The 25,558-nt window shown below is 39.9% G+C and overlaps 2 protein-coding genes across 3 annotated transcripts; one reads left to right on the top strand and one right to left on the bottom strand.

Moving 5' to 3' along the window:
* Positions 1-5,182: 5,182 nt before the first annotated feature.
* On the bottom strand, positions 5,183-9,667 carry LOC141797869 (extracellular calcium-sensing receptor-like). The gene is made up of 11 exons (XM_074679556.1): positions 9,641-9,667; positions 8,473-8,642; positions 8,073-8,382; positions 7,891-7,977; positions 7,694-7,801; positions 7,443-7,609; positions 6,811-7,288; positions 6,500-6,730; positions 6,279-6,402; positions 5,703-6,175; positions 5,183-5,623 (listed from the first exon to the last, which is right to left on the bottom strand). Exons 1-11 carry the CDS (start codon positions 9,665-9,667, stop codon positions 5,183-5,185), a joined length of 2,616 nt encoding a protein of 871 aa, XP_074535657.1.
* Positions 5,829-24,965, top strand: LOC141797719 (extracellular calcium-sensing receptor-like). 2 transcript variants are annotated; one of them, XM_074679366.1, is made up of 8 exons: positions 5,829-5,988; positions 8,548-8,564; positions 22,084-22,181; positions 22,265-22,553; positions 22,631-23,386; positions 23,461-23,688; positions 23,771-23,894; positions 24,049-24,965. In XM_074679366.1, the coding sequence occupies exons 4-8, from the start codon at positions 22,299-22,301 to the stop codon at positions 24,963-24,965; spliced, it is 2,280 nt and encodes a 759-aa protein (XP_074535467.1). In that variant the 5' UTR covers positions 5,829-5,988; positions 8,548-8,564; positions 22,084-22,181; positions 22,265-22,298. The 2 variants fall into 2 exon arrangements, with proteins under 2 accessions (XP_074535467.1, XP_074535468.1); XM_074679367.1 differs by lacking the exons at positions 5,829-5,988; positions 8,548-8,564 and having other exon boundaries at positions 22,015-22,181.
* The last annotated feature ends 593 nt before the right edge of the window (positions 24,966-25,558 follow it).

Here is a 25,558-nt window from a genome sequence, read left to right as displayed (position 1 = left end):
AATATATATATATATATATATATATATATATATATATATATATATATATATATATATATATATATATATATATGTAGATAAAAAGCATGGGTCATGTATTGGTAATGGGTGGTTATGTGGATTAGAATCTGTATCACCAATCTCTCACTCATCATACTTTTCCAGCTTGAGCCTGGCTGCAAAGACAGAAAAAAGGTGGCTCAGAATTTTTATTCTGAGAGACTGTGAGGAGTTTCTGAGTAATCTCGCAAAAGTCCCCCTTCTAAATGTATGCCTGATCGCAATCCACACTTTAAAACTAGATAATCAGCACCAATATTACAGGTTACAGGTTATATCTAAAGACTACCTCTTAGCCTCCTGATCAGGTCGACCAGGACCGGATTGATTACTGGCACATTTATTATCTGCCGAAAACGATTTCTGTGATTGATCTTGTAGTAGTGGTGGACACAGGAGCCTAACTGTCATACAATTTTTTCTTTTGAATACACATTAAGCTGAACATTTCAAGTGAAGATATCTGTGAACAAAGTTTTCAAACTTCTTTAGAAATATTTCTGTTGACATTTCTTCCCTCTCCTTTTCTTTTTTTTAGCAGTGGACACATGTGATAAACTTAATGAGGAAAATGTTACAGCCTTTGACATTTGCTCCACTGTTACCACCTTTTGTGGTTAAAGTTACTCTTGCAACCAGTCTTTGGGAGATGTACTCGCCAGCATTGCCTGGATTGCAGGACAAGATGTTGCTTCATTTTTCCCTACCAGGGATGGATGGGGCCTCAGTGGCTCCTTTCACATTACATAACTGTCTGGGAATCAGATCACTTGGGATAACTGTTTCAAAATAGATGATTCAAATTAAATTGTCTTTGTCTTACTATGTGAGACTAGGTTTGGCAGGGATCTATCTTTTGTGAATGCACTGTTCTTGGTCATTATTTACTGACGCTTTTGACACCAGTCCTTTTGCCAGTGTCAATAAGCAGGGATAGAAAGTGCTGCACTTCTTTTATCAACTAATTTAATAAGATTCATGATATCTGGGTGACCTTGGCAACAATCAATCCCAGTGTTATGTGGTTTCCACCAATCTGAATCATATACTAACACCACTGTCTTCTGCAGTTCTAGCTGTATAATCCCACAGCTTTATTACAGCTAGCTGTTGCAATTTATGATGAAAAAAAGTGCTTAAATGGAAAAAAACACATGTCATCATCTTAACAGCTCGTGACTTACTGTGAGGCCATGATGACAATTCATCATAAACATTTAGTCATCAGACAGTGGATGTGTGAGTGTTTGTGACACACACTGTGAGAGCTGTTCAATCTCACACTCATTATTCAATATGAGAATCTCTGTATCTCTCGACGGCATTCTTTTGCCACATTTCTTATCTGTCCTCCCATTTTAGAACACTCAAACATGGATCTGATTTCCTAATTAGATTAGCATAGTGAGTCACACACCACACACACAAAAACAGACATCATCATCACTGCGGCTTCCTCAGTTAGAGAGGAGTTTTTGAAAACCTCTAGATCATACCCTCCTCTATATAATGTAGGCTACTGCATGGGCCTCAGTGAATAGGTGCCATTATGGCAAAGACTATTAGTTTGGCTTTAGTGCACATCCACTTTGTGACAGTGTGTCTTTCTGCATAATGGGTGGATAAAGAGGAATATCAGTAAAGAGATGATTTCAAGAAAATTAAAGACAGCCAGGGTTATGATGAAAAAGACACCGTCATCATGAAAAGAGCATTCAAAAAAATGTATCAATCTGAACCAGGCATGTGTCCCTCACTCAGCACAATAGCCTCAGATAATCATGATGCATTGCCACTTACATGAGCACATCCCTTACATCCTAACACCTTTTTTTCTACATCTTTTCCTTTAATGCTGTCGTTTGTAACATTACTGCATTGGATGTAGTTTATTTTGACATGCAGCAGACTTATTGTACCTCACAGTAACACTCCAGTAGCATAAAATGGCCCTTAATGTTTAGTTTCGTTGAAGTTGTGGAGCATTGATTCACCTCTATGCTCATGTTTGAGTAACACAAATATTCAATTTGTAACTGGCTTTGTGTCCTGAAGTATTTGTGACAACTTTCCCATTTGCTCTTTTTTTTTTTTTTTTTTTTTTTTTCCAGATTATCAATTAATCATCTTGTTCAGACACATCTCTTGCCTTGTTTTTCTTGTCCCTAGTAGGTTGCTGTGAAAACTGAGATAATTGTCCTTGTTAGACTCAAAGTGAAGTGATGTATCCTGCTAATCACTGCTTTTTCAATCCAGATTTTCTTCCTTAATTACTGGTGTTTGTTCCAAACACTTAAAATTAGGTGGGTGGAAAAGTCTCAAGTGGCGTAATTGCCACATTAAAATCACAAGAGGGCTTTCAACAGCACTAATAGACAGACACATAACAGAATATTTGCTTAGCACTTTTTTCAGACTGCCAACTTGAAGATTCACTTAAGTTGAAAAAAAAGAAAGAAAACCAAAAAACACCATTCACACTTTCTTCCAAAAGTTATTATACAGCCTGCGTGAAACTGACATTTACGTCATGTCTGCTGAATCGCCTTGGAAGGTGTTTGTGTGATTTTATCCAGTCTGTATCTCTGTTCCAATCAATGCTTGCACTCAATTTCACCCTGTGCTATTGTACCATGACTTCATATTCATAACACAGTGTTTTGTGCTCCAGCTCATACCCCCATCTTCAGTGGGGTAAACACCCATGTGTCATTAAAGGGAAAACATCTGGTCAGCATTTGCTTATGAAATATACAGACACCGATGACAAGACCGAGTAAATAACTGCACGTAAGGAGAAGTCATGACCTTGTTACATCATATTCATCAACACACTATCAGTGAAAGCAAACCATGTTCAGGAGTTGCTCATTAGATGAATTTTAAACAGTCACTTCCTTAATCATCTAAGTGCCTTTTATGTCCAACATAAATGAAGAGTGATTTTCCTTACCTACACATAAATACTTGTACCATTATTAGGTCTAAAAAACTCAGAGAAAGTGGAAGCCAAAATGCCTCTACATTGTTGCTGTGACTCATCTGTGATGATGTAATGTGATGGCAGGTGCCATGTGCATCCACATACATATATGCAAAACAACTCCCACTTCCATCCTCTACCACTATTATTGTTAAAATTGCCAACTCCTCTGTTGTTCACCGCACAAACCAACTGTCTTTGTTCTGTTCCAGCTGCCTTTTCTGTCATGAATGGTGTGAGCTTGTTTATTTGTGCCAACCAGGGCCACTGTTGTAACCCCTGATGCAACAACTTAATAGTTTAGTCCTGTCCACATTCTCATTCTGTATTATGGATTTGATAAACACTGGTGCAGGTTCTTCTGATGCACTTGCCATGTTAGTTTAAGTGTTCACCTCTGCATTTGTAAGAACGTGTGTGTACCCTCCTCCTTCTCAACAAGGGATGGGTACCTTTCTCATTTAAAATGATACGATATTGATTCCTGGTACCTGGTAGTTCGTATTGGTACTCAATGATACACAATGGTACCAATTTTAAGTACCTTTGTGTGTTTATGTGGTGATAAATGTTATTTTAGGTGTTCCCAAACTTGGTACCATTTGATTTTATGTGAATCGGTAATACACACAGAATTCGATTGGTACCTTTAAAAGTACCTCATTCAATACCTATCCCCATTCTCAACAAAATTAAGGCAGCCAATCAGCATAAGACCGTATTATCATAGTACCCCCAACTATAGATTACTGTATGAATTATGAAGTTAGATTCTGGCGGTGGCTGAATTTGTGTTATTTTGAAACTGGATTTGTATCCTTCTAAAAGACTAGGACGCGTTGTGTACAGCCAAAAATATCTTGGTATGGGACCATTAATTTGAAAGCCTATTCATCCTATTAGATAGCGTCACACACAGTGTTTTTCTCATTCATCTTATTCAAACCTTAAACAGAGATGACTCATTTATGCCATCAGTAAACCCTGCTCTGAGGGATGACTTTTTGAAATAACACAAAGACACAATATGCGATGAAGAGAACTCCAACCTGTGTCATTCTGTCAGGAAAGGTGGCAGACATGAGCTAAGAAGAAAAAGGTTAAAAAGAGTGAAGGCTGAAAATAGATGTAAATAGAGAGGTACTGTGTCAATAAAACACCGCTGCCCATCTGCACCCTCAAAACACCTTTCCCTCACATCCGTTTCCAATGGACGTCAGACACACGCCATCCCTCCATCTTCCAATTTATTCCTCTGCCTTGGGAGGAACAACAGATCAATCAGAGCTGGATAATCAATGTTAGGCTGAGAGCAGCTGTGTAGAGAGTGAGGAAAAATGTGTGACGCTTTCGTTTGTTATTGTAGGGAACAGCCAAGCGTGATGTTTGTATGTAAAGGCCTCTGGAGTATGAGGATTTAATTAACCAATGACAGCTGGGATTTCCACAGCATACCTCAGAGACTTTGGGCCTTGTCATTCTATCTCAAGCCAAATCAGCATGAACACTGCTGCCAAATCTCATCCAGATCTTGCATTTAGCTGTCCTTCACATTCTCAGTAAGGGCGTCAGAGGATTGTCATATTGCTGTGACGATAAAAGCATTTCCTTTTAGAGACATAAAATCACCCCAGTATATCTTTTCTCTGTTGACTGTGCAGAAACTTTTCATAGGTGTATGACACATTCTCAATGAAACAGCTCAAAGGATTACATCACCTCTGTTTGAAACACTACATTTTGCATTGTCTTTGTGATTATTCTGCTTGTCTTTATTCCTACTTCACAAAGAATTTCATGAAGCCTAAGTGAATGTTTTACTTGACTTGGGGAAAAAATGTGCAAAAGTGATAAAAACATTATTTTGGGAAAAGTTCTATTTGAAAGTAATGTGTTGTGAAAGCATGGCTGCACATGCTTATTATGACAGAATGACAGGAGGGAGTATTAAAAGCACACTGCTACCATCTGGTGGTAAGATGTGACTGTTTATTTTTAAAGACAGGAAACTTGAAAATGATGTGTCTACAGTAAGACACTTCACTTCAAATATATTTACACAAGTTGAAGTGAAATGAAGTGACATGTATCTGAGAAACTTCAGAAAGACCTAAAAAGATGTCTGTACACACACATCTTCTAAAATTTGTCAGAGGATCCTTTGGACATCAGAAATTTCCTGTTGTTCTTTTCTGGCTTTAACAGGATTATATAGCACTTTGGAGCAAAGATGCAGCCCAGCAGTCCATAACTGGAGGCCAAGATTGCAAACACCTCTGTGACTGTGGAGTACTTCCCTGGAGAGCTGATGTAAGCGGGAACAAAGGCTACCCACACAGCGCAGAAAATAAGCATGCTGAAGGTGATGAGTCTGGCCTCGTTGAAGTTGTCCGGGAGCTTCCTTGCAAGGAACGCCAAGAGAAGGCAGAGACATGCCAACAGGCCTATGTAGCCAAGAACGAGACCGAATGCCACAGGTGAACCTTCGTTGCATAAGAGGATGACGATGGCGCTCTCACGCGGCATATGCTTGTGTGGTTTTGGAGGAGCAACAACCAGCCACACTGTACAGATTATAACCTGGAATAAGACACATTTATCTAAAAGTATTGTCATTTTGCCAGTTGTTCAAAACACTTGACAAGTTTAAAGTTCTTACCTGAACCAGAGTACAAAAAGCGATGATTGCCTTTTGCTTGGCAGGTCCAAACCATTTCATAACGTTACTTCCTGGAAGTGTGGCCCTGAAGGCCATAAGTACTACAATAGTTTTCCCAAGAACACAGGAGATACAAAGAACAAATGTGATACCAAATGCTGTCTGCCTCAGCATGCAAGACCACTCAGAGGGCCGGCCGATGAAGGTCAGGGAACAAAGGAAGCACAAAGTCAAAGAAAAGAGCAGGAGGAAGCTCAGCTCTGAGTTGTTTGCTCTGACAATAGGGGTGTTTCTGTTATAGGAGAATATGAAAACCACAACACAGGTACAGAAGGAACCAGTGAGGGAAATAGCCATCAGAGTGATGCCCATGGTGTCACTAAAAGAGAGGAACTCCACCTTTTTGGGGATACACTCTGTCCTCTCTTCATTGGACCAAAACTCTGGAAGGCAGCGCACACACTCTATGGCATCTGCAGAAGAGACAAGGAGAGTTTTGGAGCAACAGTTTTGTTTTACCTCTGCAAATGTAGGTCAGATTCCCTGGTGTAATTTTAGCAGCTGGCCTTTCCTTACCAGTCTGATTGCTAATCTCCCCAGCTGTACAAACCACACAGTCATGGCAGCAGATAGGGAAGTGAGGTCTAATCGCCTTCCGGGTACCTGGGGGACAGATGCTGCTGCATACTGATAAGGGAACCTAAGAAAAACAGAACAAGCATCCTACACAGTCACATAATGAAAATGTCATACACAGAATACCGTCTGTTGTTATGTTGTTCTATTGGGAGCCCTACTTCAGTTTGGTGCCCGTTCCAAACGATCTTCTCCTCTTGGATTTGTAGTTTTTTCTTTCCAACAACAGTTGTCTCATCAAATTTGCCAATAGTGACAAATTCCATCTCCCCGTCTGGTCTCAGCTGCCAATTAACCAGGTCATACATGGCTGCAGGGTCACCATTCTCATCAAACTTGGTTTCATCACCAAATGAGTTCAAGTACTCCACCTGCTTTATGTAATGAAGCAGCTAAAGAGAAAAACAGGCAAACAGTCATCCTAAAGAATCTTAAATCTAGACTGAGCTAGAGAGCAGAAAGTTTCCCTCACCTGCCATGGCTGGATGTTGTTTATATCTGCACAGGCCTGCAGAGGAAATGGCTCTTTTCCTTTCACACAGCTCCTCATAGCCTTGAGTGCATGAGCAATGGCGTACACAGCTTTGTAGACATTGTATGAAATTCTAAGCTGTGACACATCTGAATAAATATTTGTTACACTCCTCAGCTCTTCATCTCCAGTGCACAGATGTTTACTCTCACCCTTAAGTTCTGGACCTTTAGTTCGTACACCAAGGCTGCACTGGAACACTTCCTCCCAGAAGGGTACCAAGAAGGGATCACCAGAGGTATCTGGGTTTGAGGGGTGCAAGCGAAGTAGAAACTCTTGCAATCCTGGAATGTTTGCTCTTCGGATGGCAAATCCCATTGAACCCTGGAGGATGCTGTGGTACTTTTTAGGGGTGGAGAGGACAGCAGCTGTGCTCCAAGCTTCACTGGCAAGCCACTGGATTCCAGTGAGCCCCTCTCTAGAGTCAAGGAATAACAATTATCATGATGACTTCTTGGAGTAGAAAGCATATCAAGAATTTGAACTTGGTAAACTGGCATCACCATAAACCCCCAAAAGAATCAATTTAATTAAGTCTCTAAAGTGATAGGCACCAAACACAAGTGTCATGCCTGAGCGCTTCATCAAACAGTGCGGCTGTGTCTTGTTCCACAGCAAACACAAGAATCACACGAGTCCCCGAAGAATGAATTTTGGAAATAATCGATGAAATGGCAGTCTGTCCCCGGTTCTTTGGGATGATCTCATGGAGTGCAATACAAGCACCAAGCTTTCTAACCTGAGTGGGCAGTAAAAAGGATGCATGTGAACTGAAATCACAAAAGTAAATACATTTTGGGAAATAAATAAATAAATGGCTGACCTCCTCTGCAAAAATGTTCGCCCCTCCACGGCCATAGGCATCATCTCCTGCAATCACACCCACCCAAGTCCATCCAAAATGCTGGACCAGTTTTACTAGTGCATAAACCTGATTGGGAGAGGGGAAGAGTGCTTCACAGTGATTCATGGAGGTTGTTAGATTTTGAGTAATTTCATGGATGGCCTTCTGCCTCTTACCTGGAAAAAGTCACTCGGCATAGTCCTTAGAAAGGCAGGAAACTGATTCTTGTCACTGAGACAGGCACAGCTGGAGAAATAACTAACCTAGATGAAGGGAAAAAACTTGCAGTACAGTATACACTTAAAATCTAAACTGATCTGCTATTAGGAACAGAATTCTGATTTAATCACAACTTTACCTGTGGCACCTGGAAGACCCCCAGAAAACGAGCCACAACGAGCGACTGAGTGGAGCCTCCATCTCCAATTACTGCTGGTACAGTTCCATGACATGTCTTACTACGATTACTATTAGTTCCTCCCTCGATCCCTGAACCCTTTTCACTCCCCATTAACTCCATGGCAGCCTTCAGTGCCTGATGGGGAGTGCTGCAAGAATCATAGATCTTATAACCAAGTGTAATGTTAGGGAGCAGTTCAGCCCTTTTGTTGATCTCCTCAATAGCAAAGATCATAGTTTGCATCCAACGAAATGTTCGAAAGTTAAATCTGGAAGAAAAAAGAAGGTGGATGGAAGTCTAAGGAAGAAGAACAAAGATAATTCCGGCAGAATTTGATATGAAATTCTAGCTTGCTTACCTGGTGCATTGTGTAGGCGGAGGCCTAGAGGTAAAGGTGAGACTTGGTTCCATTACCATGTCATGAAGAGAGAAGAGTCCACCCAAGATGATGTCCCCTTCTTTTTCCAGCACAGGTAAAGGCATGGAGCCTGGGATGATATTGCATTGCTGGCTTTGGTCTTGGTAAGACTTGTATGAAAAAATGACACACCACAGGAGACTCAAAATAACAAGCTGAGTCATTCTCCATGAAGGACTAAGCTCCTCTGATCCCCTCCAGGAGTGATTTGTCATCAGTCCTTTGGCTAATTCATCACCTTTAATTAAAAGTGTAGCTTAAATTCAAAACTTAAATGTTTGTAGAATGAATGAAAACTTTGTATAACGAACCAAAGAAGCACTCTTTCAACCAAAAAGACAGAAAACAAACAGTATGTAGCATACGATAATACATTTTGAGCCTATTCAAATGGGTGCATAATCCAAAGTCATTAATAAAAATATTTTTACAATTGAAAACAAAAAAGGAATTTAAATTTCCACTTAGGCTTCTATTTACAAGGTAAAGCTGGCTAGTCTGAAGTAAGTAAGAGATGCTGCCATGTAGCCTATATATATACTAAAGGCCCCATGTCCCCCTGGGTGTCAGATCGATAGGGAATGGACTCTTGGTTTCACGGTAAGTGACAACAATAACAAGTCAGTGGAGTGAGCACTTGACCATAATTCAGAAAGACATGAGCTGTGTCATGTGGCAATGTCATGCCTGAGTGGGCCCCGCTCACCCTTCAGTGATGTGAAGAGGCAGACAGGAGGCCTATGTCACAAGGGGGCTGCTTATCTACGTTACAGACCTTCCAAACACAGTGACACAGAGAGACGCAGGCAGGCAATCAAAACCTAAAAACACACAGGAGTAGCAGTGGGTGTAATTAAGCAGAAAGAGGGTATGAGTGAATTTTACAGTTTCGGAAAGTGTGTCTTAAGAACACTGCACTGCAGTGATAGCTGACTTTAAAAATGCTACTCAAGCTTCAAAATCAAGAAAATACTTCTGAAATCCAGATACTCATCTTAAAAATTCAATCTGTTTTAGGCAGTTTTTTTCTAGTAATAAAATATATCTCATATAACTGAATTTAATATAAATGTCTTATCATGACTCACAATACATTTTTTACACTTACATGCTTCCTCTGGGTGAAACCATCCATAAATACAATGTCTGTTTTCAAGTTATGTGGATGACAAACAACTTCACAACCCAATTACACAAGATAACCATCACAATAACTCTCCTAAAGTGCCTAGCAGAAATAGAATCATAGATGAAAGACATCTTTTCACAACTCAATGAAACAATATCTGAAATTAATGTGACTGCCCCTCGGCGAAAAGAAATTGAATCGTTCCAAATCTTGGTGAATTAACACATTCTCAACACATTCAATCAGGACTTGAGTTTTGGGGGAAGGCGGTGGTACAGACTTCTTGTAGTCTGCTCAGAAATATAGCCTCTTAGGTGTCTTTGGTGTCCACACAAAGATCTGGAGAAACACCAAAAATAATCACCTGTCACAATTAGAAATCAATGCTCTGCCTTCAAATGAACCAAAATGCAACAGCTCTGCTTTTGACAAGAACAAGCAAATGTGCCCAGATCTTTCTTATTTTAGCTTGTCTGCATCAGGGATCTGTTCTTAGGATTGCTTCTCAAATTCATTTAGTCCCATTTAGGGCAATACAGTGGCAGAACCCCTCCCTATATTACTGAGCCGTTAGCCCTCATTGAGTCAGTCTATTCAAGTTAATGTGTCAACTTGCATTGGATTTGCTCTGCTGCTGTGGCAGGTCGCAGTAGTTATGCAACCATCCTATTTTTGTCAGATGCTGGAGCTATGACGTGGCACCGGGAATCGGCACAGAAACCACCTAAAAACACCCATCAACTTTCAAAATATAACAAACCATGTCAAAACAGATCATATTTATCTCTATTATAACAACAAACTGACATGGGTCAGAAGTCGGCAGGTTTGAGGTTTTGCAGCCCAACATGAATGAAGAGAGGCTTACCATTGGAGTGGAAAGTGCAGAAACTCCTCAGCCTTGCAACTTCTCAAAAGGCAAACATTGTAGGTTTTAACCAAGGGGCAACATCTGGTTAAAAAAATGAAGCCTATGTAGAAGTGTTCAAAACCACAGTTGTTCGAGTGTCCACTCAAGGCTGGTGGCAGAAACCACATAAACACCAAGCTAAAAACAACAGACTTTCACAGCAATAAGAATATATATTTATAGCCTGGTTCCAAAAACAGGCTTGAGTCTGAATAATTCACTCATTTCATTTTCTGAACTGCTTATCCTGTTCAGGGTCACAGGTGGCTGAAGCCTATCCCAGGTGTCATTGGGCGAGGGGCAGGGTACACCCTGGACTGGTCGACAGTCAATCACAGGGCTGACACACAGACAGACAACCATTCACGCACACACTTACACCTCCAGACAATTTAGCGTGTCCAATAACCTAATGAGCATGATTTTTGGATTGTGGGAGGAAGCCGGAGGACCTGGAGAGAACCCACAAGACTATGCAAACTCCACAAAGAAAGGCCCACCAGCCAAGCTGGGAATCGAAGTGGTGACCTTCTTGCTGTGAGGCTGCAGCACTAACCATTACCATCACAAGTGAGTGATTTTTTTCTAAGTCAGGGATTTAGAAAATATCACTATCATTAGTTTGTCCAATCAAAGGTACAGTTCATGTGACTGACAGGTCTGGTACCCTGTGGCTTTTAGTGAGAAGGCTCAAAGTCCACCTCTTGGGCCAACATTTCCAATAGAGTCACCACCAATGAAAGGCTTCATTATTCTGTTCAGGGACAGATGACATTACAGAGATTATGTCCATATATAATACAGTCTATGGTTTTACTGTGTTGAAAGATAGCCCCTGACTACAGTGAGCGCAGTTAGAGAAATGAGCTATCCACACCAAACCTGTTATTTCAGTCAGGCTTTAGACATGTTTATTTGTACTGGAAAGGATGACCCGTACAGCCTGAGATTCTGGTAACAGTACCAGGGTCCAAACTGGAAACCAAAGGTCTTAGCTCTTTTGCTGTCAAAGTCCTAACACTCTGGCCTGTCTCCTGTGAAGCACTTTCTTTGTACAAGTATAAAAAATAAATTATCATTATTATTACTTCAATTAAATCAGTTGTTCCGTGGAAACAGTTTCAGATGGTGATACATTTTGGAAGTTTAAAGAAAGCAATTTGAGTTTTTTTTTTTTTTTTTTTTTTTTCTAGTCCTTGTTCATGTTCAAGTCAAGATCGGGCAAGAAAGGCAAGACGCCACTGTGGCCACGGAGGGCACCATAATTGGTACAAATCAAAGCTTCAGTATTTTTCTGCCTTTTCTTATTCTGTCATAAATAAATAAATAAATAAAACATCTTTTTCAAGACTTAATACAGTGTAATCCAGTGAAAATAATTAGTTGTTGTAGTTTCTGACATCATTAGCAAGACTAACCCCACAGGCTACAAAACACAGCACTACAGCGAGTGTCACAAAGACGGTTTCGTTACATGTCACCATGCCTCAGGTCATGCAGGTTTCCTTATCCACTTAATATGTCCCTCTGTGACACTCATAAAAGGGAGGACAGAGGGGCCTCAGGACAAAAAAAGTTAGTGTTATGAAACAGTGATTTCCTCAAGTCAGCCATTCACAAAATCAGAGACCCTATGCTCTCAAGGGAAGAATGTCCCCTTATTGTTTCTGAAAACACAACTGTTTGAAATAAACATTACAAAGATTGTAAGTGTACGGCAATAGTCTTTACAGGTAAATGTGATTCAGATAATTAATTCCTCTGAGAACTGGATGTGCCATTGTTTTCCAAGGGGGCCTGAACATACGATCAAGCTGGAAAAATATGGAGGACGAAAGAAAAGAAAAGAAAAGAAAAGGAAAGGAAAGAAAAAAAGAGGCAGACAAACTGTCATATAGAGAGAGCAATAAGAAATGTGGTTTTAATGAGAAAATAACAAAAATACTCCAGTCAGTCAAGAAGAAAATAACAATGTGCTCCTGAGACAGAGCATCTGTTCATTAGATAGAGATATACAGGCAGTGGGATGGACAGACAGAGAGGTGATGTTAGGGAGAAAACACAGACAGTCAACCTGACAAATAGAAGTAAAGAGACAAAACAGTAAAGAACAGGAATAACTAAATATAAAAAAGTGGTCATGGGTACAGATAAGTTAGGGTTAGTCAATTTTAGCCCAGCACATTGGGAACAATGTTGAGCAACTCTAAAAAGGGGGTTAATATGGTTAGCAGGTTGGGAAAATGAGCCCACACAGGGTGTAATAAGACTCCAACTCTTACCATGCATTACCCCACATATTACTATACTTACACTCTGACATGTATAACTTATTACTTATATTAGGCTACTAGCTTAAAACACAAAGGCAAAAACATTGAAAAAAACATTGTTTTATTAATTTGAAATAATTTATGTTTACATTTTCATTCAGCTCTACTTCTCTGGGCTTTGAGTTGGTGCACCTCTTAAAATAAACAAGGCAAAAGTTACAACTGCTGCTGCTTTCATCACCACCACTCATGGTTCAAGTTTTATTTTTATTTTTTGGGTAGCAACTGGTTACCTAAAGTTGCTCACACCTTTTCTTCTGCTATCATAAGAATTGCTGAACAGAATCCTGTATGAAAATGCCCATGTTGTTTGACTGGCCAAATTGGCTAGCAATTGGCTTCAAGCCACACTGTTCATCAATATAATGCTAACAGAAGCTAATCTCACCGTACGGTCTATCGTGCCAACGAACAGAAGCAAAATGCTCCAGAACTCTTTTCTGTAAATGACTTAGTGGGATCTGTGATCAGTCTGCCACTGGCATTACTCATGTTTGTGAAAGTTGACAAGTGGTTTTAAATAATCAGAATGAAGCATGTTACACAACCCAAAGATGAGTATAAAAGCTGAGTGATAACGTTAACTGGTGAACACTTCTCAAAGTACAAGCTTTTAATCATAAACTGCCCCAAGCCAAACTAGTTGTCATCCTTGTCTCGTCATGCATTTGTGCTTGAATTACCTTCACAAGCAAATTAGGTGTCAAAACCATCTCAGCTGAGCAAAGTGCTTTCTGAAAGTTCATTTCAGCTGTCTGAGTTCTTCACTTTTTCCTTTCACACCAGTTCATTTATCCAGGAAAAAAGTCCTATGGCAGCTCCTAATCATGTTCCTATTCGTTTAGTCTTTACTCAGTGCTTATGACCGGTGAGATAATGAAAACTGACTTGTAAATCAAAAGCCAAAAAGCAGAGATGCAATCCTGAGACTATTATACTGGGAACTATCCAAACCTTGGCAGACAAATCAGTCACAAGGCACAAACCTGGCAGTACCCAGCTTCCAACCAAAAGTGAGCTTGATTTTCTGCCAAGCTTGAAAGCACTGCTCTCATTTCAGTGATGCAAGGACAAATGACTCATGGTTAAAACCAAATGCACTGGTGTTATCCCACAAAGGAGGACATCTTTCTCTCAATCAACAACATAAATTGTTGAAGCACAGGGCAAAACTTAGATGACTCATGGTGTCATCAGCTGCATGGTGCATAATTTGACAGTAGATGATACAATAAATGGTAATGAAGTGTGTTGACAGCTTCCCCCCCAAATAGAAAGTGGTTGCTTCATCCTGTACCTTGAACAAAAAACCTGTCTGAGAGAGGCCAATTAATTTGATATTAAAATATCAGAGACCTTTGCCATTGAAAGGACCGTTGGCTCTCACATTGATAATAAGTTGGCAAGTCAACCAAGGCAGACTCCAAATGCCTCCATTAGATGGATTAATAAAGGGGGGGAAGGCAAGTTAAGATGTGAAAAAGGAAGGATAATCTGTGGCTCAGGGTTAATTAAAAGCAGTCTGTTACAGAGTATCATAAGGTAATGATCAGATCTTTGTTTAACGCCTCTCTACTCAAAATGTGCTCTGTTGACTTGGAGATGAGTCAACCATTCCTGGTATCTTGCCAGGGGACACAATAGCCGTGTTTTCACCAAGCAGTCCGGTTCCGATTAGTATGGTTTGACACGGTTTGGTACAGTTAAACCTGATCCCGTTTGCGTTTCCACAGCAAACTGTGTCCTCTCATGAAAGGCAGCGTGTAAGCTGGATGCCGAAAGCTGCAGCTGTTAAATAGTAGTGTGACGCTGTAGCAGAGCAACACAGTGTACACGGCTAATAAATTCAACGAAGAAGAAAAATGCAACACAATAAACAAAGAGCATAGATGGAAGACATGCAGCATTTTGTCCTCTCTGTGATTGGCATGTAGCTCTTTGATACAAAGTGCAATTCGACCAATCAATGTTCTGCGGTGTTGTAGCTCCACCTTCCAAGAGCAGATCGGCTTAGCCTGGCACCCGTATGTAAGGGTCCCAAAAAGTGGGATGGCTCGTCTCGGTTATTTGGGGATCTGTCCCGGGATAAGTCAATGGAAATGCCACAAAATGCATACCATACCGGGACGAACTGAACCAATCTGCTTGGTGGAAACGCGGCTTATATATGAGTGGAAGCAGTACCCATAATTCCTTGGCAGGAGGAAAAGAACATTCTTATGGGACTTGAAGCACCACCAGGCAGTGCCCCTTGACATATTTTTCTGTCAAAACTTGGAAAGTTCCAATGATGAGTCAAAGCTCTTTGTTAACTGTTATTTGTCTCATTAATGGTCACAGGGCATTAATTTATTTCCACATCAATATGATCACAGTTATGGTTTGTTTGGAGGATTTGTTGACTTGTAAACGTGGAAATGGAACTTGCAAATTTATGATATAGTTGAAGAAGTTCAGATATCTAAACTGGATGAGCTTTCAGGTGGTTCTTCAAGCATGTTCACCTGAGGAAGATCTGTGGATGGCCTTTTGTCATAGCTCTTGTATTTTAAGCAGCACACAGTAGTTCAGTTGAAGAATTTCAGCCAGCTGAAGGCCTGACAGGGGCACAGCTTGGACAGACCTTGATGTTTGAAGCTCACCCCTCATATATGTCATGCATGGGTGGAGTGGCGTACGGGGATACCTGATTTCCCCAGTGGGCCAATGGGCCAGTGGACCAGTGGGCCAATGGGCCAGTGGGCCGCGGACACAACATTAGAGAGAGGGGGCGGGGCGGATCAGGCTGTGGCAGAGTCGCCTGTCAATTATGCTGCTTGAACGGGGGACAGTGCCAGACAGCGATGTTGGAGGATTTGAAGATTGCATGATCTGCAGGGGCGGGCTGGCCACCTAGAAATTCAGGACATTTCCTGAACAGCCAGTCTTTTCCAGACCCTAACCGGCCAGTGTTTTTTTTTTTTAATTAATGACGTCCAGCGTGGACTGGTCATCTTGACGTTCTGGAGAATACCAGAACGGCTGGTGCTAAGGAGGGTGCAACCGATGTGTCCTGTTGTTGTTGGCTGGGCCGAGTCAAAGTCCCAGGCTGTTTTTCAGTCCCAGTCCACCACTGATGTCATGAACCAGTTAGGAGATTCTTTTGTGATGAGCTCATCATTTCAGTTTAATGAAAATCTAGTGCTGTTATTTCTTTTTTTTCTTTTTTTTTTAATAAACCATTTTAAGTGGTTTTCACACAGAAATCAAAGAATCTGTAAAATTCTAGTATGGACATGTAGAATCATTGTGAATGAAAATACATGTTTTTCAACATAAACAACAAGTTTAACAGCTTAACCTGTGTTTTAACCAATGAGCTATCATTTTCCATTTTAACTTAATTCTGCTCCTCTGTCATTTACTTTTTTGTCAGTCCAGCTCCAGTTTCTGCCATTACTATAAAATTATTCCAAGAAATTGGATTTTACCTCTAACTGCTAAATTTTGCTTGGTGGCGTGGTTTAGTCACTGAGACTTTTGGTCTACATGCTGTAAAGCGGGGATCTCAAACTCAAATTACCTGAGGGCCACTGAGCATCAAATCTTGTCACAGGGGGCCATTTCAGATATTCCATGAATGCAGTGGGCCAGAATTCATTTTTTTAGTTGAGTGGTGGGCCATATGGGATTTGTATTTGTCCCAACAAGGATCTTGAGAAAATAGTTTTTAAAAACAGCCAGCCTATGCACTGACAATTTCTTTGTAAATCGTGAATTATGAACAGTCAAGTACATAAAAATGATGCTATTTCAAGATCAAGATCACCAATAAAGGACTCATAGGGCCTTTAAGTGCATAACAAATAAAAAAAAATCTTCTTACTCTCATTCTTTCCAGTCTTTCCATCTCTAGTTTGTGTACTGTAACTAGAATGTGTCACTGCATAAATTAGCCATTATTTAACAAATGTTACCCATACTACAAGGATTGTCTGTCCTGGCTTAACTTCTTCAAAGTCAAGGAATCAAATGTGTTACAGAAAAAAAAGTAAAATTCTAAACAAATATCTTGAGGTGACGGAGATTACTTATTTTTTTTTTTTTTTTTTTATTATTTTATTTTATGTAATCTTTAACATTGAAACTAACATTGAAACTAATCTAGAATTAATGAGCCTGTCCCGTTATAATCTTGGCCTACTGTTCGGGTATTCTGTCAGAGTTGCCACAGATAAAAGAACAAAAAGCCTGATTAAATGTTTGTGATGTGCTGCGTGTTGGGGCAGGAGAAGGGAGGCTCATTTGTTTACTCATACACAGGAATATCCTATGAGCATAGTGTTGTTTTAACTTTAATTTAAAATCACTCATGAAAAACAACAAGCAATGAAGCATAAAACACCCCTGAGAAAACTTTGTTATTGTATTTTTTCTGGGAGGAAGGTGGAGTCACAGCATCATCCTAAACCTGCCAATTTACTTTCGCCCCTCAGGGGTTAAGAGGGAACACGGGGACAGCAAGGCAAGCAACGACAGGCATGAGTTTCCGACAAGACTGATGACATCTGTGCCTGAGGCTATGAAACAAGAGTTCACCAGGTGTTGGAAACTCATTAATTCAGTGTTTTAATGAAAGGAGGACTCTCTTACAAACCAAACAACACGTTAATTAGCAAGCACACCGAAGAATCATTATTAAACACAAGCAAATTAATTAGCTTGATATTGAGTGAATTAAAAATGTGCTCTCATCAATCAAATGTGGGAAGACTCATTTGACAACACTGTTAAAGACCAGAAATACATTTAAAGTTAGTGTGAATATCACACAAAGATGAACTTCATAAAGATGCTTTGTCTGAACATCATTACACTTTGTTAAAGGGAAATCCATAGTAACAAACAGAACATATTCCCAATCAGTGATGCATTCCATATGCCCATCATAACACAACTAATAAAAGAAAAGAAAGAAACACAAGCCTATATCCAGTTTGTGATTTTCTGGCTAAGGTAATTCAATTGCAGCTTTATTAAATGCTGGCTGGCTTCCCACTCATTCAAAAGACTTACTTCTCCAGCTTTGTTATGTATGTACTCTGAAATACAGCACATCAACTAATCCCCTAATATGATGTGGATTCTGGTGTGAAAATGTATGAGGACAATACCATAAAACATCAACAGCAACAACATAACCATCCTCACATTTATTTATTTATTTATTTATTTATTTATTTATTTATTTATTTATTTATTTATTTATTTATTGACTTTTGGGGCAGTTGCAAAGCATAACCAGGAGAGGGCAACATTGTCCATGATACCAGTATGCCTGGTGGGTTCGAAAGCCATACTGTGTGATTGTGAGTCTGCAGGTATAAAGAAATATCAACGGGGCTGCAAAAAGCATAAAAAGAAAAAACGTTTTTTTAGACATCTTTGCTCCTTCTGCACTTTTTCTTCATGTACCTCCCAACAGATGTAACTTAGTACTTCACATGAAAACAAGACTAGAGTATGATAGAACTTGTCCAAATTACACAGAGCTATGGCCTAAACCAATTCAATATACTGGCTTATTGTTGCAGAGTTTTAAGGTTTTCATTATGAGATGTTTCAAAGTTTGTGCATGATCTTGGGCCTATTACATAGGTCATCATGAATGTGCTTTTACAGTTTTTAACATATGGATTGTGAGGAACTGGATGAAGCATGTTAGTTCAGTCTCTGGGAGGAGGGGTTATAGTCCATTAGTCATCTCATTCTAATTTTTGTTCTGGTTTTTGGCCCACTGTTGCCATGGGTTTATGGATAGTTCAGGTCTACTGATGCTGTATGAATAATGTGCCATCTATGTGCGTTGGTGTACTTAGCGCTAAATTTAATATTTGTAAACAACCCCCAAGGCCACCCCCACACACAGTATTTGGGCAACTCCAACAACAAGAAATGTTATTAATACAAATAATTCTATTAGCTAAGGCAGGGGTCACCAATGGTGCCCATGGGCACCTGGGTGCCCGCAAGAACCACTTAAGGTGCCCGCGAGGCGTGTATCAAAAAACAGCACTGGTCACAATGGAGCTTCTTACTACCATCATTGTTCTGTACATGATTAATAATAATTGTGAAATAATTAACATTGACCTGTGTGCAGACTCTTTACATAGTATTATCACTATAATAATAATAATAATAATAATAATAATAATAATAATAATAATAATAATCATAATAATAATAATAATAATAATAATAATAAAATGTTAACATTGATTTCTGTAAGTAAACATGTTGATGTCTCAGCACCCTGCAATAACTTTTAATTTCATGTCAAACTCCACTATTATTGTTACTGTTGTATTTATTATTTAATTTGTGATTAAGTTGTTGTTAACTTTGTTACTTTGTAAACTATATTTCATGGTCAAACAGAAGTGTCAGGTTTTGTGCTGCAGGGCAGTCTTGTTAGAGGCTACCAGCAGAGATCATGAGAGACTTATGATGAAAGAGCCCTAAAGGAAAGCTCCCTGTGTACACTGAGACAGGAAACAAAGTGACCTCCCAAGGGAGTTTGTTAGTTGTTAGTTTGTTGTTTGGGAATGGGGAGAGCCTAAGGTTAAAGTCATGATCAGACCTGAAACACTTGCACTTCCCCCTAAGTGTTCCAACCAAAATAGCCCCCTTAGGACAAATGCCCTGAAGAGCTTTTAAGTGTTTCAGGTATTCACATAAACACACAAACACCAATTTCGTTTTTAATTAAAACAGACTCTTGTGGGGTGTCAGCTGGCTCAACTTCTCTTTGGCGGAAAATAAATTAAAAATCATACACTCCAATGCCCCCTTGAACAAAGTGTTGACACCTGTGTTTTGATCATTTGTCAAAACTTTAACTTTAATACCAAATCAAAGAGTTAGGTGTCCTGAAGATAATTAACATGATAACAGAGCTGGGTTTTTGATATTTCACAAGCATTTGACACTAATATGTGAGTGGATACTAACTGAACAAACATACAAACACTTTTTGAGATTAATTGCTTCTTTTCTTAGATGTTTATATTTCACATATGTAGAAAAGAAAAAAAACATGTTGGCATAAGGTCTGAGTGTTAGCCCACAGTAGTGAGTTCTATGGAAGCCCTAAAAGGCCATGATGTTATAAGTTTTGTTTTTCCTTTTTATCAAGATAACGAGTTGATTTCTCAAGATCTAATTTTTATCAAAAACCTGAAATTCAAATCAGCAGGTTGATCACCATCATTAGCAAGAAAACAGCATGCCCACCACATCGACTGTGGTAATTGACACCTATTTTGGTGTTTCTTTGTGCTTTTGCTACTTTCTAAATTGGAGTTATGGTTGTTTGATGTGACAGAGGTGTTCTTCATTGTTCATTCATTGAAATGTGTCTGTGATGTGTTACAGTGATAGCTGATGCAGTGGTACCTGCATGTCTTTACCTCTGCAGGGTCTCTCTGGACTGTGTCTCCCCTTCTTGGAGCAGAAGCCAGAAATTATCTTGTTTTCACAAGTTCAAAACAAGGCTTTGTTTTCCTGAGGTAACAAGAAAATTAAGTCTGATATTCACTCGTTTTCTCAAGAAAATGGAAACTTAAAAATCATTACGTAACACCTGTGACTAGATATTATCACAAATTTTACAATAGGGCCCAAGTTTCTGGGCTGAACCCCAGGTGTCTATTTGTATCTTTAAACAAAAGTTTCATTTGATGCACTCTTTTTTTTATTACTAAAGAGGAAAAATGTTCTCAGAGAGAAATTATTTTAAGACCCAAAAAGGATAGTGTGAATGTCGAGCACTAACTTGTAAATATCTGATTAGGTTCATAACCTTCATATCTTCATAGCCTCAGCTGTATAGGGGCAAAAACTGAACCGCTCACCACTGCCCAATTCACCTAATTATGAACTCCATTGTCTCAACATGTCAAAGGTTACACATACTGTCCATCACACTGTTCAAACCTGTCAAGCAGATTGGTCCATATACTGCCTGATCACTAACCATGTATTTATACAGACAGCCCGCATCCATCTCATTGTAAGAAGCAAAGGCAAGCTAATGCCTCCATAGGTGCCAACATACAACAATGGTAGCAGAAATCTTGCTGACAATCTGCACAGAAGCAGCCTACTTGAAAAAGGACACGTAGAAATAAAACGTAGCTGAGAAATAAAAGAAAAAAACACCAGCTGCCAAAAAAGAAAGAAAGAAAGAAAGAAAAAGAAAACTACCACAGTAACAGCAATAAATTCCTAAATCATGCTAAGTGGAAGTATCAGTGTACATTTTTTTCAAGTCAAACTGTATATTTTAAAGAGAAAACAAAGAAATATTGAGATGAGAACATAGCACAGTGTTGAGACAGGGAGGAATGTCAAAACAAAAGTGGCTCATACAGAGTTAATGGATGTTAGTGGCTAATACACACTGAATATTTAGAGCCAGTTGGCCAACAGTGCGGCTAGCTGTTCAGCTAACATGAGCTACATTTAAGTAAAGGAACACAGGCAACAACCTTTCAGACACCCTGCTTCAGCAGTTGAGGGGTCTGGTAATAAGTAAACTGATAAAATGTTAGAAACTGTTCCACTAAGCACCCTTACAGGCCTCAAACACTTCCACTGAAATGTTAAATTTGCAGTGTTATACTTTTACATGTGTTTTTGGTGCTTGAGTGTTTGCAGCAGTTGCCCTTGTGTTTTAGACTGCATGTGTTTATGATGTCTGTCCTTATGTGATTGATTGTTTTACCTTTACCTCTATTTCTAGTCTTGCAGATATCTCATGTGTAACTTTTGTTTTTCGTTTTTCATAAGCAGTTGAAAAGTTTGATTAAAAAGTATGTTTCACATGCAACAAACTAATATAATTTATGTGCAGAAAACTTCATCTGCAAATCTGGAGTACACATTTTGAGACTCAATCAAATCTGTCCCATCCTGCTCATCTCTGATTGGTTAGTAAGAGGTCAGCAAACATATAAGTCAAGTTTAAGTCCAACCTTGGTGCCTCTGCCCTGTCATCAGTAAGAAGGGGGACAATGCCACATGTAATAACAAGACTGGTTCTCCTAGCGGTCCTGTTTGGATTAAGAGCTGCGGAGAAGAATGCTCCTCTCTGTCAAATCCTGGCAAATCCTGAGTTCCCTCTGCTATCAAAAGAGGGAGATGTGGTAATTGGAGGAGCATTTTCCATTCACAGCAAAATCACACAGCCTCTTCTTTCTTTTACAGAGAAACCATCACGTTTGACATGTTCCAGGTAACTTTTTCAAATTCTTCTTGAAGTCTTTGTTGTGCTCTCTCACAGTTAATGCAGTATCTTATTTGACTTTTTTTTTATAGCTTGAATCTCAGGGAGTTTCGATTCGCTCAGACCATGATATTTGCAATCCAGGAAATAAACAAACGTGAATTTCTTCTCCCTAATGTTTCTATCGGGTATCGTATTTATGACAATTGTGGCTCCACGTTAACATCAATGCGTGCTGTGATGGGTCTGATGAATGGTGAGGGGCTCACTGTGGGAGAGGTCTGCTCCGGACAATCAGCTGTTCACGCTATCATCGGGGAGTCTGAGTCTTCTTCCACCATCGTGCTGTCACGCACTACTGGACCGTTTAAAATACCAGTGGTAAGAAGGAGCCCTGTGTGTATCGATATGTAGAATAAGTGAAAACTCTGCTTGATTTGCTCTCTGCGTGTCCTCAGATAAGCCATTCAGCCACATGTGAGTGTCTGAGCAACAGAAAAGAGTTTCCATCATTCTTTCGAACTATTGCAAGTGACCTTTACCAGAGCCGAGCCCTCGCACAGTTGGTCAAACACTTTGGCTGGACATGGGTGGGCGCCATCAACAGTGACAGCGACTACGGCAACAACGGCATGGCTATATTCCTTGCTGCAGCTCAGGAGGAAGGAGTGTGTGTGGAGTATATAGAAAAATTTCACAGGTCAGAGCCGGAGAAGCTCATGAAAGTGGTAGAAGTGATCCAGAAGAGCACTGCTAAGGTTATCGTTGGCTTCCTTGCACATGTTGAAATGAATAACCTTCTACAGCAGCTGAGTCTGCACAACATAACCGGCCGGCAGTTCATTGGCGTGGAGGCCTGGATCACTGCAGACAGCCTTGTGACCCCTACCAGCTACAGTGTGCTGGGAGGGTCATTAGGATTTGCTGTGCAAAAGGCTAATATAAGTGGTATGAATGATTTCTTAATCAAAAACTTCTGGGAGACAGAGTTCAAGTGCTTTGAGTTGGATGAAGACACGGTGAAAGAGGAATCCTATTGCAAAGAAAACAAGGATTTAATTGAGCTTAAAGATTATGTTGAGGATGTGGCTGAGCTGAGATACTCCAGTAACATATACAAAGCAATATATGCTGTGGCACATTCTCTGCACAGCATCCTGAAGTGCTCTGAAAAACAAGGGTGTGACAAGACTGTTACAGTTTCTCCTCAGCAGGTGAAATAAAAATGTCATATCATTACATTTATTTATAAGCCATGAAACTGATGTTCTAAACTTTTTTTTTGTAGGTTGTGGAGTCTTTGAAGAGAGTTAATTTTACCCTCAAAAATGGGGATCAGGTGTGGTTCGACAGCACCGGCGCAGCTGCGGCTCGGTATGAGGTGGTGAACTGGCAGAAGGGATCTGATGGCTCAGTCCACTTTAAACCTGTGGGCTACTACGACGCCTCCCTCCCTCCTGGGCAAAAGTTTGTTCTCAACACTGAAGCTATAATGTGGCCTGGAGGAAAAACAGAGGCAAATATCATCACTGCTTCATCACTTCACAGTTTGACCGTATCTAAAAATAACTTGTATTTGTGATTTCTTTGCTCCAAAGCTACCTGTGTCACTGTGCAGTGAGAGCTGCCATCCAGGAACACACAAAGTCCTCCAGAAAGGAAAACCTGTCTGCTGCTATGACTGCATACCATGTGCTGAGGGAGAAATAAGCAACAACACAGGTAGATGTACTGCAGACATTAGCTGTAGCACTATACGAACTTTGTTCACTTGTAACATTATGTGCATCATATTGAAGTTATTTACAGTACACTCTCTTTTACATGTTTTTCAGGTTTAGCTCCATTGTTACATTAAATCTAATTTCTATTACAGATTCTATTGACTGCACAAAGTGTCCTGAGGAATATTGGCCCAATCGAAATAGAGACACATGTATACTGAAAACTGTGGAGTTCCTCTACTTCACAGAGGTTATGGGTGTGATTCTTGTGTTTTTCACTTTGTTTGGTGTCTTCCTCACTCTTTTTGTGGCCGTTCTTTTCATGGTGCATAAAGATACACCCCTGGTGAAAGCCAACAACTCAGAGCTGAGCTTCCTCCTGCTCTTCTCTTTGACTCTGTGCTTCCTGTGTTCCCTCACCTTCATCGGCCGGCCCTCTAAGTGGTCCTGCATGCTGAGACACACAGCATTCGGGATCACATTTGTCCTCTGTATCTCCTGTATTCTGGGGAAAACGATAGTTGTACTCATGGCTTTTAAAGCCACACTTCCAGGCAGTAATGTGATGAAATGGTTTGGACCTGCACAGCAGAGGCTCAGTGTTCTTGGTTTCACTGTAATTCAGGTTTTAATTTGCATACTGTGGCTGACCATAAACCCTCCATTTCCCTTGAGGAATATGAAACACTATAAGGATAAGATAATTCTAGAGTGTGCCCTGGGATCTCCTATAGGTTTCTGGGCTGTGTTAGGATACATTGGACTCTTAGCTGTCCTCTGTTTTCTTCTTGCTTTTTTAGCCCGAAAGCTGCCTGATAATTTCAATGAGGCTAAATTCATCACCTTCAGCATGCTGATATTCTGTGCAGTCTGGATCACCTTCATCCCAGCTTATGTCAGCTCTCCTGGGAAGTTCACTGTAGCTGTGGAAATATTTGCAATTCTTGCTTCAAGTTATGGGATGCTGTTCTGTATCTTTATGCCAAAATGTTTCATTATTTTGTTCAGACCTGAACAGAATACGAGGAAACACATCATGGCAAAACACAATAATGATATACATTATTAGATATTTTAATGTTACGGGCCATCTCTCAGTATATTCGCATCAAAACGCTTTATTCTTTTTTTCCCACCTGAGCTGAACACAAATAGTATCTTAGGGCTGTTTAAAATAAATACTGGCACATCTTTTCCTTTTATATTTGGCAGCATGTAGTAGGCAGCCAAACACACTGCTGATGTAAGGCCTGTAAGACAAGATAATTCTCAAAGTTGTACAATATTTAAAGCATCACTTGAACTTTTAAAGAGGGGTGTTGCTCTTTACCATATATTAATCTTGAATATACAGAAACAATATTGGACGTCCATACAAAAATGTGAAGACTTTCAGTTCACTCTATATTCATGTGCTGTAGAAATCCCTCAGTGTTACTGTAAATCTCTCAAAATGGTCTGTTCCAAAAAAATATCACAAGATATTTATGAGACTTGGTTAAACGATGGGGTCATTACAAAAAGATATCCTTTTTAGTTTATTACACATTGGGCCACAAACACCAACGTCTGTATATAGAACTGCTGCCAGCAGACCTCCAGGTGACTGGCCAATAAGAGTAAAGTGGCTCTGTGGAGAGGGGAGCCTGAAGGAGACAGGCT

The sequence above is a fragment of the Halichoeres trimaculatus genome, unplaced genomic scaffold (genome assembly GCF_033239565.1).
Source record: "Halichoeres trimaculatus isolate MK-OKI-2021-1 unplaced genomic scaffold, fHalTri1.1 fHalTri1_scaffold_9, whole genome shotgun sequence".
Classification (NCBI taxonomy): Eukaryota; Metazoa; Chordata; class Actinopteri; order Labriformes; family Labridae; genus Halichoeres; species Halichoeres trimaculatus.
Note: the sequence above shows the minus strand (reverse complement) of the source record. Positions and strands in the feature narration are given on the sequence as shown.